At 33.3% G+C, this 24,021-nt stretch overlaps 2 protein-coding genes across 3 annotated transcripts in view; both read right to left on the bottom strand.

Moving 5' to 3' along the window:
* The window catches only part of Gld (Glucose dehydrogenase), a 32,195-nt gene extending 25,567 nt beyond the window's left edge, over positions 1 to 6,628 (bottom strand). The window contains exon 1 of the mRNA XM_065345634.1: positions 6,191 to 6,628. The gene's annotated coding sequence lies outside the window, so the exon portion shown is untranslated. The remainder of the gene's footprint in view (positions 1 to 6,190) is intronic.
* A 7,398-nt stretch (positions 6,629 to 14,026) lies between these two features.
* LOC135832398 (endoglucanase A-like) lies at positions 14,027 to 22,341 on the bottom strand. 2 transcript variants are annotated; one of them, XM_065345629.1, is made up of 9 exons: positions 21,832 to 22,341; positions 17,265 to 17,493; positions 17,088 to 17,183; positions 16,795 to 16,977; positions 16,217 to 16,394; positions 15,659 to 15,821; positions 15,416 to 15,580; positions 15,150 to 15,298; positions 14,027 to 15,050 (listed from the first exon to the last, which is right to left on the bottom strand). In XM_065345629.1, exons 2-9 carry the CDS (start codon positions 17,491 to 17,493, stop codon positions 14,747 to 14,749), a joined length of 1,467 nt encoding a protein of 488 aa, XP_065201701.1. In that variant the 5' UTR covers positions 21,832 to 22,341; the 3' UTR covers positions 14,027 to 14,746. The 2 variants fall into 2 exon arrangements, with proteins under 2 accessions (XP_065201701.1, XP_065201702.1); XM_065345630.1 differs by lacking the exon at positions 21,832 to 22,341 and adding an exon at positions 19,879 to 20,007.
* Between the last annotated feature and the right edge of the window lie 1,680 nt (positions 22,342 to 24,021).

The raw sequence follows: 24,021 nt of genomic DNA, 5'->3' as shown, positions 1-24,021 counted from the left end.
ATCTTTTACAAATGCCCATTTTGTACGCTTTACGCTTCAATTCAAGCTCCACGAACACCATAATCCTATAGGATTTCCACATTACATAGGTACTCTACTTTTACGTCAACAGTATAAAATTTTAAATTCACCATTCGTTTTAAAATTTCCATACAATGAAAAATTACAAAATCTAATACCAAATCGCATAGGCCACGCAGCAATGCGATACTTTCATTACAAGTAGGTAGGTAGGTACCTACGTATAGGTAGATACTGTACAAACAGATGCCTTGTTAAACATGATTTTTTTGCAATATTTTTCACGAATTGCCTAAGGCGAAGGCCAATTTTAATTTGATTAGTAGATAATGTAACTGTCATCGACCTTTACCTAAATTAATGCACGAAAATAATACCTACCTTCGTATTCAGATGTATTTTGAAAACTCGATAAAAATTTTGCGAATTTAAGATGACGTTAGATGAATTTAAATACTTATGGGAATTGGGAACAAAAAAGTGTCGATGATCTGCTAAATTATAGTCAATAGTTTGATGTAAAAAATAGGTACTATACCTATACACTTCTAGAGCAGTAAACACAGCAAGATTTTACGCGTTTCGAAGAAAGTAACCAAGAACCGAACGAATTCCTACATTTAACTTAATCCGCTCACTAATCGCACCATTTACGAGCCACTCACGAAGTACAGCCTATTGCAATACCAACCTATTACCTACCTATATAAACTTACGTGTGCAATTTAAAAAAAAAAAAGAAGAAGAAATAGCTTACTTACCTACCCTAGTTCATTAATCAACCCAAATTCGATAATTATACTTAGTTTTGCAATTTAAAGTGAAGCCAAAGCGTATGAAGTACGTATTAAACTACATATTCCATTCTATCAAACGAAGGTGTAACCTCGCAAGATCTATTCACCGTTCTGCTGCATATGTTTTTTATGGCAGATAAAATTATAATTTGTTACAGAATTTGCGCGGTAATCGGTAATAATTAAAATGCGTTATAGATAACCATCGGGTGTATTTTATATCACCGTTAAAAAAAAGTTAAACTAAACGATGTCACGTCACGTAATCGTTTACCAAAGGTTGGGGAAAAATTTATTTTTGTTTATCATCATATTGTTAACACGGTGTTGAATTAACATTTATGTGCATCCGTCGTGTTGATTAAGTGCATTCGTTGACCCTGATTCCCCTGGTGGAAATGAATCATTCTTCCAGGTACCTATACTTAAAGTAGATATATGACGAGGGATTTTCCAGAATAGGTATTTATGCGGTTATATGTAGGTATCTTATGAACGTGCCAATAATACAAAATGTTTCAAAACTAAGTACGTGAATAGAAAATAGAACATTTCTTACATATTTCTGTAAGGGTACGGAATACCTGGAAAAATTAGCAAACCAATGAGTAAGTATATTTGTGAGCAAATTTATTCACAAAATTTCGTTTGTAAGGAAAATGTTGATTATGCTTGTATGTATAAATAGATTGCCCCCATACATTACGCAGCCCATGACATTTCACTGACTTTTTGCGGACCAACGTTTGGTTTGCACTAGCAGAGGCGCGCTGATTTTTTTCCATGTGTTCTCAAAGCAGCTCACTGCTGGGCCATGAAAAGAAGGTATATACTCCATCAGGTTGGAGAAAGACTTATATTTAGGCTTGTAATTCAATTTTCAATTTTTGAGGAGGGCTCCCCACTCAAGTGTATGTTTTGTAGATATTCCCCAGACTTTTTCCACCATCAAAAAAATGTTTTCATTTACTTCCAGAGAGGTGGGGAACTCGAATAGCTCGTGCGTGTGACGTCAAGTTCATAAAATCGGATAATGCAGGTCTTTAGTGGTATTCTGCCTCATATACACACTGGGTTGGCTTATTTTTGAATGTCTGTAGCGAGTGAAAACAGAATAGACTTTTTGCAGCCCAGTACCGGGCCGCAAAAAGTCTGAGGTTTATCTAGTATGGGCTGCGTAATACCACTTTTCATGTGTATAAGTAGATGTTTCGTGATACATACGTCAGGGACCAATAATGAAGGATGATCAAATTTCAACAATCCGGAGCTTCCACGCGCGTTTAAGCCCCTATTCTCAGCACCTGTCAGATTGTACCCCTCCCTTGGATGATTCCCGAGTGTGCAGCTGTAGACACCAATTGTGTTTTTTTTTACTCGCCATAACATCAAAATGTAATTTACAGCTACTTTTTTTAATAAATAGGTACCTAAAATCTTTGGATTATCATCTTCGAATTATTATTATTATTATTTTTTTAAAAATTATCAGCAGTGATCAAATAACAAATTGAATTTTAAAAATGACGAATCATAGGTACCCAGGTAGGTAGGTAGGTAGGTAGAGGTAGGTAGGTAGGTACTTACAATTAGTTTCACTATACATTTCTGTTAGCTATAATAAGTAATTAAGTAATGTCAATTTTTATGGAATTTTTCCAGTTCGATGTTTACTTTTTGAAACAGTTTGGTTAAAATTTATTTCCTACATTGATAACTATTTAGAAAACAAATGAAAAATTCGTTCGTTTGTTCGTTCCCTTTCTCCGGCCAATCCAAGAATGTCTCATTCGGAGGAAAATGGTCTGAAATTTGAATTCGAATGGCCTACCTACACCCAAAAGATCACGAATGTCGAAATCCGCAAGTGGTGTGGGGATGAAAGGGAAGTTGTAAATCGTAAAAAAAAAGTCAAAAATGGGGTAAAGTCTCTTTCATAAAAAAAATTAAAATATATTTTTCGCTTTAAATTTGATAAGGAAATGTCATTGATGATGGATACCTACTACAGAATTTTTTCTACACTTTTAAAAGTCTAGATGATAAAATGTTAAAAATTAATTTTTGAATGCTTGATATCATTTTAGTAGGTACCTAGTACCTACTACATTGATTTTTTTTAAAATTCTCAAAAGTCAGACTCAGTATTTAAAAGGCAACTTCAATGTGATTCAAAATTTAAAAATTTGGTAATTTTTTTAACGTTTTTATAGGTCCGCGGTATCTGATATCAGAAACTCGCCGATGACGAGCTTCACGTGGATCAGGATTACATGAATTAAAATTTAAAGTTACTGGAATCAGGATCACACGAATTTTGGACAGACTTCTGGCGCAAAAAATATACCGTCACTCGAATGGAAGCCAAAAATTGTATAATCTCTCCTTTTCCCTTCAAGCTATAAACAATAAAAAGGATTTTCGAGTCATTTTAAAACATATTTCTTCACACCCAAACTGACACCACTTAGATTGATGTAATATTTTTGCAGAATTTTTTCAAAATTTTCTTTGAGACATTTATTTAAGTATTGGGAGTTGATAAGGATGCAACATGTACGATGAAAATTGTTAAAATAGGTGCCTATATCAAAATTTAATTTTACATTTTTCCAATTTTTTTCGAGTTTTCCTCTCAAAAAATTGAAGACAAAAGGTTTATAAAAATAATAGATACCGTTTAAGAAATGTGTAAATCATGGTATGAGATGATGCATCGTTTAGAAACATTGATATTAAAACAATCGATATTTTCTATAGGTATAGGTATGTAGCTTCGACATTATTTTGAAATTTAACAAACCGAAGATATCTTTAAGATTGTTTGAAATCACAGACAAAGCATCATTTCGCAGGTAATTTGTCACAGACGGGGAATCGAATAAATAATTTCCTGCGCGTAATTGATACATAGGTAGGTAGGTACGTCTACGTATCAATTGGTGACATTTTTAAAAACCCAATTGACCACTCAGTCACGCTGCTGGCCATATAGGTATCCTGTAAGTGCTGTTAATTAAAGATGCAGACATATTTTTAAATCACGCGTCCTATTAAATTCTCATTTTGTAGAATATAATGACCTTTATCCCATAGGAATACACTATCATAATACTTGTACGGGTAGGTATAATAACGTAGGCACAATACATCGGTAATATTTTCAACTATCGAAATAGAAATTAATCTCTCATAATTTCCAATATTCTTTATATATTTGTAGGTAATTTTGTAACATCGAAATATGTATACGCCAGTTGTAGATGTAGTAGCACTAGCAGCCACCATAAACCTACATTTGCCAACTGCGTTATAATTGTAACGAAGAACACTGCAGACACTGACGATTATTGCATTAAAGAAATAGGTATACCTACAAACTTCGCTTATTGTATTCATAATTGATTAACGTAATTTAGACTTTTTCACAGCATTGTTACAACGTTATTTCGATCTTGCAATGTTTGCGATGTTTTTTTTTTTTTACGAAAATTATTAAGGTTTTTTAATGCGCTGTACCTAGCCTAGATTATTTTATAGGTGCCATGGCACGCCACGAGAGGTGACTTTAACACGAATATTGGGCTTGATTTCAGTTTCAAAATCATCTCGTAGATTTAATCCGCGATATCTAAAAGAGGATATAGGTTGATCAGTCTACATTGCCCATTTCGTAATTCCTCCTTTTCCCCCATTCTCGATACAGAAAAAAATAATCTGTAGTTTGGGAAATCGGTTTACCTATCTGATCTGCTTACGTTTACACGTAGAAATGGCGATTTTTATTTTTTTACGCCGATATAGCAAAATCGAAATTACATTGAAATACCTGTTACCGGTTGGGATCGGAAGACCGTTACAGAATGCTGCAGGAGGTCTCAAAATCATTCAAATATTTCACGATTCGATACCTACTCGCCGTATAAATTGCCTAATTTGAGCGAATAATAATCGTAATATTTGTCATTCCTGTTAATAAAAAAAACGGTTTCTACTTCGGCTTGATTTTGCATCCAAAGTACCTACATTCGATCATTCCTCAATACGAAACTCATCGAATGGTTGATGTTCGACGGATGCATAGCCGATTAATGTAAATTAGGATATGCAGTATGCAGTCATATTTCTATCATTGGTTTCATCAATAAGGAGGTGGTTACCAAGCATAGGTAACGTTATCAATTCCAGATCGATCAAAAAACTGCTACGAATAATCATCTTCAGCTTTCTAGCTAAAAAAATCAACGTTGCAGTAACTTCATTTCTATGGAACATCAGTTCTGCGAGGCGAGAAATATTGAAAAGTTGAAGTTTCACTCGATTTTCTACCTATGAGTACCTAATCTTTTTTTGAGATTTGAATACGAAAACAATGTTGATTTGCTTTGGGCATTATACCTAGACCTACCGATAGAAATATTATAAAGTTATTCTATTCGCTTGTTTTCATGATTACTTGATCAATATTGTAGGTAGGTAGGTAGGTAGGTAGGTAGGCAGATAGGTATATTAAATGCAACGAACACCTTCAAGAAAGTAACATTTGCCTCTTTAATGCCGTTAATCTTACGTAACCGCAAATGTATCCACCAGAATTTGAGTAATGGCTATTACTTTAGTTACTAACCAACGATAATATACTTCCGATTAAGAATACAAGTAGACTACGCAGAATTCACGATTTGGGAAGGTAAGAAAATACTTTCAAAAGTTTCCAAATCTTAGATATGAAAATTTAGGTATGATACTGCAACGTTGGTGGTACATAATACTTTATCAAACTAGTATTGTTTACATTAAACCCCAGGCAAATTGGAATAGAAGCAATGCGGGTACTCGTCATACACTCACATATAGTATATGTATCTGCATTCATTTGAAAAAAAAACTAGTCAGCCAAATCTCGCGGATTTTTTCCCCTCATGTGATCCTGTTTATGGTTCTCTAGTTCAACTTTGGAATTACTGGTATATTGACTATTATAATAAATTAACGTACGCAGATTATTGACCCTATCCAGCAGAGAGGCCGTTTTGCTAAAATGTCAAACAGATAAAGAATCGTTATCACTATCTGCAGCACCGCGTGTTGTTTCTGAAGATGAAGATTTTTTTTCAAAACAAGTTGAAGTTATTATAGTGAGTTATCAACGTGATAGAAAAACGTGTTCTGAAAATACATTTAGGTCTCAGATACAATCCGATAATACATTTGAAATAGGTAGTTAGGTACGTACTACGTAGTACAACGTACAACGTGTTTTATCAACTTCTTCTGTTACTCGATGTGTAAGTTTTGAGCTAAGCTAGGGCAAAAGATAGGTTCCAATGGTGTGAAAATTGAAGAAAACTAGATATATATTATCTACTTACTCGACGATGCACGTTTTTTTTTTCTTCAAATGGTAGATCTCACTTCCACACGAACATATTTCCAAAGGTTATGGTAGGTAACTGCAGGAGGAATAGAAATGGTAGAATCGATTTCGATTAACAAATACGAGTATAATTTTCACTAAAAAATATATCACAGCCGCAAATTGATCACGCACTCAGTAATAGTATTGGTAGAGGAAAAAATGCAGATTTATTGGTAACACACGATGACGATATACGACAAAAAATATACAGGTATGTTTACGAGACGAACACACGTGATCAGCGAACTAGGTAGAGAAGTGTATGAGAAAATTGTGAGAGTAACGAGCGGGCGCACTGCAAAAACTAACAATCAAAGATGCAATCGAGTTGATTTACGACGGCGGTAACTGTTCTCCAGCATGTACCTAGACTATCATACTACTATGCCTTACTACCACCTCGCGGAAACCTTATATACGAGCAATGATTCTCAGACAGTACTAAGTCGCGGCCAGCCTTCACTTTGTAACTTATTCTCCAGACGGAGACATACCTACCTACCTACCTACCTATAGTGATTGCTGACGGTATAGTCATCGGCGATCGATCAAATTTCTGTGCACTGGTTATGTCTCAATTAGGTATCTACCCGATGACGCGCGGGTTTTTCTTCAAGGTTATGGTGCATCCATTTCCATTTGCTGCAGTTACCGAGCTGGAGAAATGTTCCAGTTTTAACGCTTGATGATCGCGGGTTGTTAGGAAAACGCGAAATTTTAATTCACTTGCACTTTTTTTTTTGTCTTTTTTAGTTGCAGTCTGCGTTAATGCTCCAGGGGTTTACATTATGGCAGTGAATGGAAGTACCATTGGAGGATTTTTTCAAACATTCAAAGGGTGTTCCGTAAAAATGGCGTTTTGAGAGTTTGGAATGAAATCAATCATTTTTGAACAGAAGGATCAAAGCTGCTGGACAGATATTTTTGAATCACTGTTACGTGCGTTTTTCAGATATAATTCGATATTACCTACTTTTAATATTTTGTTTTGCATACCTATCTAATGGTTTCAAAAAGTGGCTATCTGATACAGTATGCTAAATAATATTACAATTTGCAATGCAGTAAAAAGTTGTTTTCATCTTTTTAACATGAAAATATACATTAGCTAAAATACGTATTCAATAAACAATACCGGTTTACTATTTTTTGCAACAAATCCTAGAACGGAACAAAAAGATGAACAAACACAGGTGAAATGGATAGGTGCTTGTAGATATTGGCAAGACAGAATGAAAAAGATAAATATTACTATCTACCTACCTATACCTACCCAACCCAGAAGTGTAGCAAGGAGGGGGAGGCTAGATCCGTTGAATTATCCCAAATCACATCTCCGTACGACTATGGAACAAAAGGGCTTGAATGTCCGTGCATATTAAGGTGGATTGCGAAAAAAAATTGTCGGAGGATTTTAACGAAAATGTAGTGTAGACTTTCATTTAGAGCTGAAAATCGCTCAGAAATTTTTTTAGCTCCAAATGTGCCCTCAGAGGGGAGGTACAGGTTCTCAAAAAGGTAACCTTTTCGAAAAAATCGTGATTTTTCGCTGTAGCCTCTACCCAATCCGGTTTGAGAAAATTGGCTCAGTTCCTAGAGATAGTATGGGAGATTTTGCGTCGATCTGAGCCAATTGCCATCAAAATTCAAAAATTGGCGTATTTCTTATATTTTTGGGCAAATTTGTGTTTTGAAAACGTTCTCTTCTCAAATATTCCGATATAATTATGCCAAAAACACGAAAAGATATTCATATTTTTTCAAATTGAGAAAAATATTTTGAACACAGGGGTGCCAATTTTTTGGTCATAATATTGCCAATTCCAAAAAATCGAGGAAAATAGTCAAACTTATCAAATTTTTTCGATTGTTTGAAATTGACAATAATGACCGAAAAATTGGCATCTCTGTATTCCAACATTTTCCTTCAGTTTCAGAAATTAATGCACGCGGCGAAATATTTGAGAAGAAAACATTTTCAAAATACCTACAAATTTACTTACCCTAAAGTACCTTAAGCAATTTGCAAATTTTCAAGTATCCAATAATCCCAAAAGTGGATTTGGATTATTTTGATGGCAATAGCATAGATCGATGCAGAATCTCAATTGCTTTCTTTTGAATCTGGGTCATTTTTTCCAAAACACGTGGGGTAGAGTATGCTAGAGTGAAAAAACACCTTTTTCCGAAAATTCCCTCTTTTTGAGGACCCATCTTCCCTCAAGGGTCATCTTCGGAGCAAAAAATTTTCTGAGTGACTTTCAACTCAAAATGAAGGTCTCCACAGAATTTAGGCAAAATCCTCCCATATTTTAACTTTACACAATTCACCCTTACAATTGGGTACTTAGATGTACATACCGACCTATTACGCTAGAGCTGAATCGAAAAAGCGCGTCTTGAAATCCAGATTTTTGACAAAATTTTGTACGATCAAAAACGCGAAAAAACTGCTACCAACCAAGTACCAGTAAGTATAGCAAATTTCAATAAGCACGAACCATCAGTCATAGACTCATATGCGCTGAAGTACATTTTTTTTGGTAACAGAGCTTTAAAATGTACCTACTTACTAATACTATTTCGATGTAATAGGCAGTGTTATCTGTTTCATTAAAATTGGAGCAGTGAAAAATTTGCTCCTTTATGGTATACTCATCAACTACATACCTATACTGACGCATAAATTAGGTAAGTATCGGTACCTAGGTAGAGGTATAGATAATGGTAGCTCGAACTAATATCTACGTAAATTACGCTTCATTTATTTTCGTGATTCATTCATGAAGAAACAAAATATCACACACAGTAAGAAATGTTAAGAAATTGAAAATTTCCCATCATTATAAACATCCGTTCATTAATACACTGGCACTTAGGTCATCTATGATAAAATATTCAGTACTTAAACCTATGATAACATTGTAAATGTTGTTTTTGTTTGCATAGACTACCTATACAACTCGATCTCAGTATAGCTGCCAGCTGCATAGTGTATAGTGTGTAACACTCTTGGAAAGTATAAACTTTAAGAAATGTGGTGAAAAATTATCATTCTTATATTTTTTGATATGTAATATGTATTGTATTAATGAGTCTCTGTTTTTGCTGTACCTATCTTTTCCCTAATATTATTCGAACCGTATAATCTAAAATTTATCAATTTTTAAAGATTACCTTCATTCAACTACATACGAGTATTTTGAACTTGAAATATATACAACATCGTTATGTTAATCTTGTTAATCTTATAGTTAGGTACTTACTTAATGAGTTGGAACATCTTTTTGTAAATAGTAAATACTCGAGTAAATAAAATTAAAGAGTACAAGAAGATGGGTTAGCGGAAATTTTAGTGCTATAATTCCATGAAAAAAATCAAGAACTTTGCGAGTCGGCTGAGTATAGACTATTCTGTATTAATGTCCGTAATATTCAGAGACATTTTTTCCAATTTTAGCACTTCGCTGCTGAAATAGATACTTACCTACCTACTTAATAGCAGTTTTCGTGGAATAAAATACAATATAGGTAATCAGCGAATAGGCACTTAGCAGGTAAAATCAGAATTTCCAATAGGCAATGAATATTTATTACCATCAATTATGAAGATTTAAATAAAATTACACGAGTATTTTTAAATAGGCAGGTTGGTAGGTTAGGTCAGTAATTTTTGGAAAAGTTATTAAGGATAGGTTCCTATATCCCTCTCACTGCAGTACGAACGAATAAAATCATTTCTACTGAAAAAAGTTCCATTTTCTTATTTTGAATACGAGTACTGACCAGCTTCCATGGAAGAATCGATTTTTTAAATTTGAATGGGTAAATCAAATCTCGTTATAGGTAGGTAAGTAATAACTACAAAAAATCAGAAGTTCAATCATGAACCAAAATACCTATTTACGTACTAGTTACAATTTTTTACACATCGTTATAGTTGGGTACTATAGTAAAAAGTATAACAGTATTTGTAGATACCTACATACATAACAAGAAATAAAAATTTTCTTATTGGTAGTACAGACAACGACGCTCAGTAAGTGTCAATTACGTAATATTTAATCCATGTTTTAAAATCATTGGAGGAAAACATGGCAAAATGAAGCGTAAATCGCGAGATATTAAGTCAGGGTGCCAGGCAAGAGGAACGAACCACAATGTGAGAGACAAAATAATTTAAAGAGGTCGTGATCGTGAAAGAATAATTTCCCGAACTGAAACCGGATTAGTGTAAAACATCGCCATCTTCTAAAACATTCGAACTCGTAAATTACTCATCATTTGGGAAAAGTTTAAATTCCTGCTTTAATAAGCGAACTGTACAAATGTATTTACGAGTCGAACGTGCACTTTAAATTGTATCAAAAATATCGTGCGCGTATACACACAGAGCGACGCGAAATTACTCGTAATCGCAAATCAATTACTTTAACCGAGTGTTTACTAATCGTAGCTACAAATTCTGCCTATGTTTATCTTAACGAGTTCGATAATTAAGTAGCCCGAAGCTAAGAATTTAATGTTATAGTTATACCTTTGACGTAATAAACTTCATTATGAAGACTGCCTATGGTGAAGGGTTAATAAACTCGTGGTTAACATTTATTTTACTTTTTCAAAGTAGGAATAGGTACTAGGTTCTTCCGAGAAATTCTTTGAAAAGTGGTGTCATTTGAGAAAAAAAAATTATCCAAATTTGTATGTACTTACCTGAAAATTTAAAAGTTCAATTTCAGAAATTCGAGTTTCCGTTGAAAAAACCCTATCTATAATTTTAATTTTGGATCCTGTTACAAACAAATCAGACAATAACTTGATTACCCCGGAACGATAAAAAACTGAACCATTTTTTTTTCATCAGCAAACATACCTACCTACCTTTAGTCAAATGCGTAGCGTTAATTTTTTTTTTGTTGTAATTATTACACTCTAATTTCTCACTCGTACAAATGAAAATGATAATAAATAATTGCACAATGTGTTTCTAATACCTACACACGGTAGGCCATGGTAAATTTATTCATCTTTTGATGAGACATTATAAATTGAGATTTGTTCTTTTACGTTACCTAGACCAATGTAACCATGCAAAAAGCGTTGATCTTATTACAGAAAATCAGGGTTGGGTATCTACGCGTAGAATAACCTATTCTACATTTTGGTGTAGAATGCGTAAAATTTGATGTAGAATGTGTAAAATGCGTAGAATAGGCGTAGAATGTGTAGAATGCGTAAAATACGATGTAAAATGCGTAGAATGAGACAAAATCACCCATCTGAAAGCCAAAAATATTGTTTATTTATCAAAAATGTGATTTGAAAAATGAAAGTTCAACTATTTTGTTCAGCTAATTAAATTGGAAATGTGAATCTTCTTTTTGATTATGTAATCTGATAACCTGATTATAAAATAAATGATGGAAAAAATGAAAAAATAAAGTTTTTTGAAAAAAAAAATTGTCTTCACATTTACCTATTCTACGCATATTCTACGCATTCTACACATTCTACGCATTCTACGCATTTTACATTATTTCCAGGCTATTCTACATGTGCTATTCTACGCGTAGAATGTCCATGTATTCTACATGGTGTATTCTACGGCACAACCCTGCAGAAAATATTTCGCAAATATCATTCAACTTTTTTTGAATCATATTCTTGGCGCATACTGGTATCTATTTCTTTACACCTAATTCAGCTTGGTTATTAAATTACCAACCGAATTACAACAATACCTATGATTTTATTTTTTATCTTGAGATATGTTTTTCTGAAAAGAAGGAAATTTTCGATCACCTTGTTGCAATTGTTACGCGTTCATGAATCTTTAATTGTTGTCTTCTGGCACCATAGATCCAGGTATCTTCAATTATCACGCAGCACACCTACATCCTAAACAGTATAAACACGTAGGTAGTTGTTAAGTTGTATTTTTGTACCTATTCGGTACACCTCATGATGTGATTCGGTGTTTGGTAATTGTCAACGATAATTAACTGATCAATATGTGATACCTATTTATTTTCTATGTAATACTCCCTATTTTACCATTGTAAATGATTTATTTGTCCATTGAACTTGCCGTTAGATGTTATTACTGCAAAATACATGCGTTGATTAAAATGTAAAAATTAATGTAGCTATTTTAGCGAACGTTTTAATTTTTAAATAGAATGATATCGTACTTATTACTATTCTTTTTCTTATTAGTTTTTTATTATGTATCAGCGAGTAATTTTTTCACTAGTGATTATACCTAGTGAAAGTTTATAAAGCATTATATTATGCGCACCTAGAGGGATATCTCAATTAAGTTTAACCGGTGACATGACAACTGCAATTGATGATTATTCAAACGAATGCGATTTTTCATTTTAATTGCAAAAAAATGTAATCGATGAATGGAGAATTGTTTTGTTTGGGTTTGTGAATGATGCTCCCCTTACAAGACGATGTTAGATTACTACTATTGCGGCGAGAGTATGTGCGTGGTATTCAAGGAAAGCCAGGGGATAGGTAATTGAGAAAAAATTTCGGAAGAATAAAATTTCGGGACCGATTGGTGTCAATTTTGAAATTGATCTAGCGCAAAAAAACTTCGTTTAAACGAGACTTTTTTTTGCAAGAAGTGTTGCCACCACTCCAGCTGGAACTATTCAAAAAATTTCGTATTTTTATGCGCTTTTAAATAATAACTGGTTATTTTCGAGAGAAAATATTGAAATTAAAATTATAATATTTAGGTAATATCGAAATTGATCTTAAACCCAAATTTCGTATTTTTTGACCATTCAGAAGCCTTTTGCCAGATTCTGACCCCATCAGCTTAGCTGTAGCAGTGATTTTACAACTTTTTTGAGCATCGTGGTAAAATTGTTAGGTATTTTGTATTTTTTTTTCTCAGAAAGTTCGCATCTATTCTAAAAACATTTTGGAGTGACAAAAATCTTCTCCCCTCACACATTTCATACTCGGTGCCAAATCATGAAATCATGATTCTGTTCAATCCAACGTCAAGTGTGTTCACTGTTCATTTTTGCCTCAAAAGAATACGCGACGCCAATTATTGACCTTTTTTTTGAGTTTGGATTGCAATGTATCAAAGTGTTTTGTAATTTTACGAGAATGTTTTAAAATTCAAAAATATTTTTACTGTACTTACGTATTTTTAAAAAAACACGCACACACACACACACACACACCACAACAAACAAAGAACCCAAAAAACAAAAACAACGCGCCAGCAAAAATAATGCAAGTTTTTTCAACGTTTTCTCTTTTAGTAGTATGTTAGTGCTTTATGGGGGGGGGGGGGACTGGGAGGTATTATTCTCCTCCGTGATTTTTCTTTCATCGTAAGAAAATATAAATTAATAATTTATTCAGTGCCCGAACGTTTGTTCCTGCTGTACATAGGTTATGCAAACGTAAGTGCACGCACTTGTAATGAATAGTCTACGTCTTTTGATGAAAGGTGGTTCAAATATAAAATCTAAAACTAATTTGTAATAGGTTTCAAAAAGATGTAGGTATGTCGAATTTTATTTTCATTTTTTGTAATGTGTACCGTGTACTAAGCCGTCCGTCCCGTAAGCACCTACTCTTATTTACAATTTAAACGAACTCATTTTTTCAAAACTACATTACTGAACGTTTCACCTTTTTTTTAATGAATTGAATGATTTTACCGCTGAATTTGGTACATATGTATAATATGATCATTCGTCGCAGTGCATATTCATTACTCAAAAAGAAGAAATTATAATATCAGATGATCCAAAAATATTAGAAACAAATTTTATTTTCTCTCTATTGTCGTAAAAAATTAATTAAACAAAAATGTAATCAACTTAAACACTAAAATATTCTCAACACTTATATCACATTTTACTTGAAGGAACAGTTTTCTACACATACATTACGCTTCAGAATATATTTTTAATTTTTACAAATGAGAAGTGAGGCATTTCAACACCTTTCTTTTGCATTTTTTTCAAACGAGTCAAATGAGTTAAAAAAATAAAAATTAAGTAAATGCATTGATAATGAAAAAAAGAAAAAACGCAACATTACAAAATACATAAAAGAAGAAAGATACTTATATAATATAGGTATTAGGTACCATCAAAACAGCAGTAATGTTTCGACGCTTAAATTACCAATTAACATTTACCTATACCGCATGTAAAAAAAAATGCAATTTAATATTTAGTCTTTTTAAATTTAAAATATCTACGATAAATGAGAAAAAAAATTACATCAAACTCAACTAAAGGCTATCGTCAATAATTATCGAAGCCTTATGCTCAACAAATGGTTATTCTCACAAATTAATACGATACGCGAGAAAACAAAAGGAAAAAAAATGCGATGTTTTTAGCCGACACGAATCACAGCATTTTACGTACACTCTCATACACGAATACTTATCACATGGCACATTTGATTTTCCATTTCAGATACATTTGTAATTTTCAACCCCCCGAAATTAATATGCATCGTGTTAAATATACGTTTTACCAATTAAGGTGATCTGATTGGATTGACGTTGAGCTGCCTCAGCCTCCTTTTGCTTTTGTAATTTGGCGTGCTCTAGTATCTGCAGTTGCCTTAGACCAGCAACCGCTGATTGGAATCCAGCATTGTAATCTAGCGTTACTTCGTTATAAATGTATTCTTCTCTTTTATCCATGTAATAATCGTTTTCATCAGGGCCACTTACTAATGCCCCGTGTAAAAGCTGAGGATTCGAGCCATTCCGACGAAACGCCTCCCAGCCACAGGGCTCCGGTCTATTAGGACACGAACTAAAAAAACAGAACAGAAAAAATTTCCGTAGTTAATTGAACTTACGTACGCAAGTATCGTTTATGTTATGTACGTCAATGGAGTGAATTTTAGTTCACCTCGCCGCATGGTACGGTTGTTTTGGATAATTTTCGCCGAAACCGACTACGTAACTTCGGCCAGCATCTCCTAACATGTAATTAATCTGTTGTTTGGCAAAATCTACGTATTCTTTTGATTCTTTTGGCGATATTCCTGACGTAGTAGCCTGAAACAAGAGCAATCAAAATGATGATCCAGGCAGGGCAATAATCGAAACAAGTTCATCAGGCTTCAGATTTACGTATGTACGAGTAATATTACCTTTGTGTGGGTAGGTACTTACTTGTAAGCAAATGAAAGCAATATTCGCAGCGTGGCATAATGTACCGAATTTCTCGATGTAGAGTAATCCTTTAGGTGTTCTGGTTTGCCTATGAACGCTGAAATCGCAAAATGAACGGGCTGCTTCGACGTATTCAGATTGATTCGTTAATTGCGCTAATAATACCTTTTAAGAAATAATTGCGATTATTTCGGCGTGTAAATTTTACGATCACGTAGAATTTATTCTTGAAAAATTTCTCACTTGGACTCCGGCTACTTTTTTATTATAGAAGAATTCGTTCGGTCTTTCTCGTAACCTGAAATTTTCATAATGGTGTTCAGCTTCCTCCAAATATTGGGCCTCGTTTGTAGCTTTGAATAACCAAGCAGCTGCCCAAGTTAGTTCGTCTCCGTAATCCGTCGATCTGTATAAAAATTCAACGATATTAACAGTCAATTCTAATCAAAAAAACATTTGAAATAGGCAAATAAATTTCCATTGGTGTCCACGAATCTGCTTGTTGGATATACAGGGCGTCCAAGGAATTGAGCTATCAAATTTGAAATTTGGATGTACATTTTAGTAGGTAGGTGCCAATTTCTTATTATAATCAAAATGTTCTTGTAATATATTCGTCCCTTCAATTTTCAAAATAGGCAACATGTTTATCCGAAGTTTTTTTTTAGGTAGTAGGTAAAGGTATACTCGATTACCTATACGTATCTGAATTTTGAGTTTAGTAGCTCATTTTCAGCTAAACACTTGTACAAAGAATAACAATACCAAAGAACTGAAACTAGTGAAACTAGATTTTCTTACTCGTAATATTGAGCAGCTCCTTTGATAGCTTCATGATACAACCCTCTGTACTGAGTAGCAAATTTATACAATTTCTTAGCGTGCGTCAAACATAACGATGAGTATTGCGTGTCAACTTCTTTATACACCATTGAAATAGCTGCTAAAGCTGCGGCTGCTTCTCCAGCCAAATCGGAACCTGGAAATACCAGAATAAAATATTTAATACACGATAATGAAGCAACGTAAAAATCCTGGAAAGTTTCGTCGTTCGTAATTTAATAGCTCGAGAACGATATAATTGATTTTATTGCAGAGATTTTTGTAGTTATAACCTCGTGAAAATCTATTAATCTGAGATACAACTAACGGATGCAATTGAAGGTCGATAATTTGAAGTGATTATACGCGGATACGAAATAACTAAAGTAGGTACGAGTTATTTAAGTAGACGACTATTTAAAACGTGAAGTATACTAGAGGCAAATTTTTTCTTCAGTCAGCGAATTTTTCATTTTTGCCATGAAAACGCGAGTCGACGTTTTAACCCGAAGGAATTCCGAAGCACGCGTCGTCGATATAAAGGTTTATATTTACACCTGGATGTTGGGCATCTATTTTGAATGCTGGTCTGGACATATTTAGATCTTCAGCTCGGCCCCAAAATTTATGATCTAAAGTGAAATCGCCAACTTGACCATAAAATTCGTAATCGCTGACGTGGCATTTGATGAAGTAATCCGAAGCCCATTGAAGAGCCGATAGCATGTTTTTCCATTCTCCTAAATGCAGAAAAAACACGGGTTAAACTTGTCTCGCAGAGAACATAATCTATGTAGGTACTAGGTAGGTAGGTACAAGGATCACCTATATGCTGGGCAATCGAACTTACCGGCTTTGACGTAAGCTTGTTTGTATGATAAACATCCCCATGCTAATATCGTCGTCGTGCTTGCCATCGTGAATCCAAATTTAACAAAATCTCCAGCTACATAACAGAAACATTCGTTGCTTCGTAACTTTTCATACCAAAAGGGAAAATGTTACGCAGTCGGCTAAGTCACATTACCATCGTAATATCCGCCCGAAAGATCCTCTCCCCTTAACCCACGGTCATACAAAGCGGAATCTCCTCTCCATTGTATTCTATTATCCGACGGCAAATGTCCGGATCTCTGGGCTTCGTAAAATAGCAAAGATAAATGCAGAACGTGATCGTAATTGTAATTAGCTGTCGCGAAATTGACCACGGCTAATATCAGCGTTAAAAATATCGTCAAAATTTCTTTATCCTTCATCTGGAAAAAAAAAATTCAAACAATTTATCATTAATTCATATCGCACACGTAACAATAATACAAATAGGTATTAATATGTAGGTAAGCTTCCTGGTAAACCACGTTAGTAATTTTTAACGAGTACTTAATTCAATTTTTTCCATAGGTAGGTAGGTATACTAATTAAGCTTATGCATCAATTCTTTAGCAGACTGAGTTATCATCTTTTTTTCATCGATGCATTTAAGCTATTGTGAGAAGTTCAAAAGAGATATGTTCAATTATCTTTAAACGATACCCACCGAGAAACAAAATACAGAAATGCATCGAGCCACCTGTACCATCGTGATTCTCAGCTTCGATCGAGTGTATTACAATGGTGCTTTCTTTTCTTTTTTTTTTTTAATCAGAAAAATCGCAAAACACGCCTTAATCTTGTACGTACGAAGACGTTTATAAATTTTAATAAACAAAAGACACGTCAACGACGTTCCTAACTTCCTACATCATTTTTGCGAATTGAGATTTTATCTCTCGACAGTCGACTCGTAATTAATATTGATAGATCGGTCGATAAATTAGGTTGCATTTTAATTACGTAAATGTTCGTTCGGTCATGTGTTCGTGAGTTTAAAAACTCATTTTAACCAATATAATTTAGCTAGGCTGCATTGTAATGTGAAAAATATCGCTTAGTGCGGTAAAAATGTGCACTTCCGAAGTGTAAAATACTTTAGTTGACATTATCACGAGCGGGATCCTGTAAATTACCAATTGTGCTGCTAAAAAAATGTAATATGAGAATATTGCCGTTATGTGTAGTATTGCCATATGACTGTCAGATGTTTATAGCATGGACAATTTTTCATTATTTAACAAATTTCCATTTCTACGGGCGGGGAAAATTGCTGCCTAGGAATTATCACGGGAAAATATTTCGGATAAATAGGTGCTGGGTATTTAACCATTTTTAAATCATAGGATCACGGAGATAATTTTTTTGAAAAAAAAAAAATAACGAGCGCGTCAAAGGTTGAAGATTGGATCTAATTCTAACTGATCAGATCCAATCATTTTCTTCTACGTTAGGGTCCAATTTTTTTGGAGAATGACGAAAAAATTGATAGGACTGATGTTATCTTGTAATTTATGATCTTTATTTTTTATTATTTTTAGATACCTATATCTAAAACGAATTCACCAACTAAATCAGTTTAAAAATAGGTAGGTAGGTAGGTACTTAAATTCAAATTTTTGTTTTTTATCACTTTTTGCGATGTTTTTGAAAAATACAACGACTACCTATCTCTATATAGTCGATAAAGTTATAATTCCACGATAAGGTTTTTCTAAAAAAAAAAAAAAAAAAAACTCATGGTATTTTAATGGAAATCAAAATGTTGCTTTTGACGTCTTTCGTACGTTGCCCCAACTTTCAAAAAATCTATAAATAGCCTAAGTAGAGCTCGTTTATTTCAAAGAAGGCTTAGTTCTAATCTTATTTTGAAGGTAAGTATAAAAAAGTAAAAATTATCCACTGTAGTTTCAATTTTTTCATCGAAAAATTTTTCCTGTTCAACGCACAATCTCTCTAATCTATATAACATTAATGTGCAAATGCTTCCAAAAAAAAACATGTCGAATTTCTTCTTCCTCTTATTTTCAAAGTGACTCCGCTCAGCGCTCTGAGGCAAGCCTCATCATGAACTGGATCCCACTTTTTGCAAATCTGTTTCAGTGAAAGTTTTGAGTAGTAAGTACTACAGGTAAGTAAGTAGTTAAATCTAAATTACTCCCTCGAGAACCTAAAACCTTTTGATCACTCAATTACAGATTTCATTCCCCCCCCCCCACTAGAACATGTGGAATTAAGGAGATTCACGAAAAATTGCAGCTATGCAATCAAAAAGTTAAGAGTCCTACACGGATTTGAGTTTTAAAAATGATTTTAAAAAATATATAATTTACCTAATGGGATACTGAAATTATAAATTATTTTTAGGTATTTTTCTAGAACATCGTTTCAGGCTACATTTCAATTAGCCCACAAGCAACACATGTTTCAAGGCCCAATATTTGAAAAAAAAAACGCGCAGTTTGAAATGCAAAATGTGGTTTGATGAATACATTAAACTTAAAACAAGATATAACTTTTTCCAAAAAAAAATCAATTGGAAAGCGATCAGAACCAAAAAAGTTTTTTAATTTACAAATAGTTGGGCTTTGAAATTTTTTAATGGTCAGTTGAAAATTTTTTGTGAGCTACGTTGTAAATCCAATAGGTATAAGTATAGATTTTTTAAAAAGAAGTTTAAAAAATGCAATCAAAAATGAAAGCAATAAATCAAAATTTAAAGTGTGCAGTTTTATGTGAAAAAAAAAAAACGGTTTGGAATAAATACATACGTTTGACGTTCAATCCGTGATGTATGCACGTATCCGCTTAAAATCAAAAATATACGTAAATCACTTTGCACATTTAACCAGCGAGTAGGTATAACAGTACAAGAATAAAAGTTAGGTAGACAGGTACGTAAACTGGGAACTCAATGATGACAAGTATGTATACGAGTATGTACCTATTGAAAACTTGGGAATTCCGAAAACTTGAAAGACTGAGCAATGAGCATTATGCACTATACAGAGTAGGTAGGTAGGTAAGCTTTTTATTACTTTTCCTTGTTTATTCCAAGCACCAAATCCAGTTGATAAATTGACAATAAAGACTTTATTTTGTTCCACCTGCGTCGATCAATTTACCGAAATACAAATAGATCAACATTACTAGAAATGTATACATTTGTTCTTATCGTAAATCGATAACCTAATTATTCAACCTCAACCGAGAGAATTCGAAAAATTTTAACGACAAAACATCTTATCGATAACCAAGTTCTTTGGCTCCAATTATGTTCAAAAATTACGAATAATGATGTAAGGAATATCGATAGGTAAGAGTACCTATAGACATCTCAGTCGAGTGATTAGTATCGATAGTACGAGTAAAATTTGAAGTAGGTTCTTGAAATGCCAAAAAAAAAGTAATTAGGTAAATAGAAATGATGCAGAAGCTATATTTATACGATTTTAATTTTAAAATGAAACAAATTTTTGTGTATTTCACCGCACTAATTATAAAAGTTCTTATCGACTGTTATCTTCCCCCCTTTTTTTTTCTTTCTTCAATTGATTTTCACCCAGGAAGTACTCAGACTCATCCAACAACAAACGTTGAGTTATTCTTATTATTTAGGTAAGTGTCGAATAAACAACCTTCAGGTTCACATACGTAATCAGAATTACATTTTTTGCTGCAAATTGCATAATGCATCTAGCATATACCTAACCTATACCCGTGTAAATATACTCGTGGTCTATTGAATTTTTAAAAACACCGTAGGTCCTTACCAATTTAACTGCTGAAAATAAAAATGACCAAATAAGGTAAAACTACTTTTAAATTATCTCCTAATGACTTAGCATTTAAGTAGGTAGATAGGTAGCTAGATATAGGTACATAAGTACATATGTTTCAAGTCTTCCAAATTTCTATAATGGGTATGCAATTTCCAACTTTAATGCGCGTAGTAAGTAGATATAGGTAATTGGCTGAAGCGAAATTATAACTAGAATTGCAATTTGTAAATAGCTATAGTAATAATGAGAAAATAATCATTACGGTGAACTCGTAAATTCTTTTCAGCAGACATGGGAAATATTCCCTCGATTTATGCGATGCTATTGTGTTATTGACTCCACGTTATCAATTAAACTATTCTTGGCTTGTATCAAAATCCACACGACTTGGCCTGTACGGTTGATTGATACGTTACTTTTACGTGTTTCGAGATTAGAAAACATGTAATAAATTGCTTATTTCGCTTTTAAATGGACAATTTTTCAATAAAATAGCAAATTAGTTCGATTTTAGAAACAGAGTTTAGGTAAAAGTCGGATGAAAATTCGATAAATTTACGTAGGTACTTTCATCATTAGGGAGTTGAATTATCTAATCATAAAATCATCCAATCATAGGAATTATTTGAAGCATCAAAATTTTTTGGTTGGTTTGATTGAGACGAATTCTATAAAACATCGAATTTTTGCAATAGACATCTACCTATGTTCAGATACAACAAGGCCAATGGGTAGGTCACATTTTTAAATTTCAGTTGCAGAAAAGAAACTCAAGAATAAACAAATCACGTAAAGTTTGAATTTGAAAGGACTGACAATTTTTCAAAATATCCCTGATGAAAAATTGACAGATTCGTAAATAAATATTTTGCTAATAAACACTTCGATATACCTACGACAAGATTAAATTATAAGTATACCTAGCAAGGTACCTATACTTACTTTCACAAAAAAATATATCAAAATATAACAACATGCACACGTTTCGAATCAACAGGAGCCCATTTACATTTACTCACAATTACACTTTCAAAAAAATTGAACTGTATATCCGCGAAATGATGTTAAAGCTGTCGAAAATTCAACCAATCGCTCGAAAAAAAATCAGTAAAATCACTTTCGTTTTCGTTTTGATGAACACGACGACGTTGAGATCATCGCACGCGGTAATGGCGATAACTAAGTATAAGCGAACGGGCACGATTCTATAAAGAAATAATGATTTAATACCGCATCATACATAATGAGAACCTGATGAACCGTTCCTCTTTGTAGTCTACTCTACACCTCTCGACACTCGAACTCGACAGCTAACGACATAGTAAAGTCAAGTCGAGACCAACTAGGGTATCGCCAGACTGAAAGTATCAAACGTGGGATCAAAAATTTGACGCTAGAATTTTTTTAATATTGTAAACAGAGAAAATTAACGCGTTAGAACTATTTACATACGTTATGAATCATACCGTACTGATCATTATTTTTTGTTATGACTTCGGTCGTCGACGGTCGTTTGCTGTAGAATTTCGCCTTCTTAATTAGTATACTAGAACGAGTTTAACGTATATTTGTGTGATGGTTTTATCGATACACGATATTTAGAGAAGCAGAACTAATGCACGTACTATAATACTTTTAAGTGATATAGGTACTTGGTAATGTACAATATAAGTTATAACTAATACATAGGTACCTACAACGATTAGCGATTTATGCCAAACAATATTCGCAGGTTTTTTTCTGTAATGTACCTCCTACATATTCTTGCTAAAATTCATGTTCATAATTGAAATGAAAATTCATCCTTGTTTAAGCATGTATACGACCAATTGATCAATTTTTCTTTATACACTGTGTTTTATTAGCATATGCTACGAAGCATGAAATTGAAACATCAAGTGCGCAGATTTTTGAAAAATTTCAAGTACCTAGGTAGTAGGTACATACTCACTCTACAATTTTTTTCAGTTTTTGCAAAAAATGATTCGGCTACGGGCTACTTCATCATCATCGAGTCGTATAACCGCTCGACTTAAGCGTTGCTAAATGTTTTTCTTTTTCAATGGATTATCTTTTGAAATCGGAGGTGGAATGATCTCCTCTTATCCACTCAACCATTCATGAAATCATAATATATGTATAGTCCTACGTTACGGACATTATTTTTCAGGTTACAAGTAGGTAATCACGAAATTGTTAAACCTACACACGATAATACGTAATTTGGAACAATGATTAAATCAATTGGGTGCGATATACCTAGACAATGAATGATTTGATGGATCGAAGTCTTTCGCAGTCGATAAGAAAATTTGCCATCTTTATGGCCTTTGCGTTTGATTTATAACTTAGACACATACAGTAAAAGCTTGTTATAACGCTTTCGGATATAACGCTGATTTCGTTATAACGCTGATTCCTTCCGGTCCCTTGACATCCCCATTTAAACCAATGTAAAATTAATCGCGATATAACGCTCATGAGCAATTATAAATCGTGTTTTAACGCTCTAAAATTCAGGAAAAATCACATTTTTTTCATAATTTTAACAACAAAAACCCAATTTTTTGCGAAAAAAAAGCTTACTCATGTGTAAAAATTTATCAATTTCTGAAAATTTCTCCCGCAACAACAATTTTTTTTGTTGAAATTTTTGTAGTTTTGATTTTTAAAAAAGCAAAAACACACTTATATGGCAAAATTTTGCCAAAAAATCAGTTATAAGTATTATTATAAATTATAACAGACCTCAAAATCAAAGAAAAATGTCAGATTTTTTTATTTCCAACTGGAACAGTTGTTCAAATTCAAAATAAAGTTCTCGTTTCCACTTCCTTTATAACGCTTTTTTCGCTTTAAAACGAGAATTCGCGGTATAACGCTAATCAGCGTTAAAATGAGACTTTCGGTTATAACGCGCTTCGGCTTATAACACTCTTTTTCTCCGGTCCCTTGAAGAGCGTTATAACGAGCTTTTACTGTACTTATTTTCTAAATCATGTTGTGTTGATTCAAACCAAAATTTTTCTTCAGAACGCGGTTATTTTTGAAAAAAATTAAATAAAAAAGTCATTGTACGAGTCCACGTGAAGAAAAAAAAAAGTTGAATTTTTTTGTAATTAATATACTTTA

The sequence above is a fragment of the Planococcus citri genome, chromosome 1, assembly GCF_950023065.1.
Source record: "Planococcus citri chromosome 1, ihPlaCitr1.1, whole genome shotgun sequence".
NCBI lineage: Eukaryota > Metazoa > Arthropoda > Insecta > Hemiptera > Pseudococcidae > Planococcus > Planococcus citri.
Note: the sequence above shows the minus strand (reverse complement) of the source record. Positions and strands in the feature narration are given on the sequence as shown.

Bases quoted from the DNA above. Each gene is read 5' to 3' on its own strand.
- LOC135832398 (XM_065345629.1), bottom strand. From the start codon at position 17,493: ATGAAGGATAAAGAAATTTTGACGATATTTTTAACGCTGATATTAGCC. The intron at 15,299-15,415 runs GTAAGTACCTAC...CTCTTGTTTCAG, and splicing joins TTGCTTTCATTTGCTTACAA to GCTACTACGTCAGGAATATC. The intron at 15,051-15,149 runs GTGAACTAAAAT...CTGTTTTTTTAG, and splicing joins CAACCGTACCATGCGGCGAG to TTCGTGTCCTAATAGACCGG.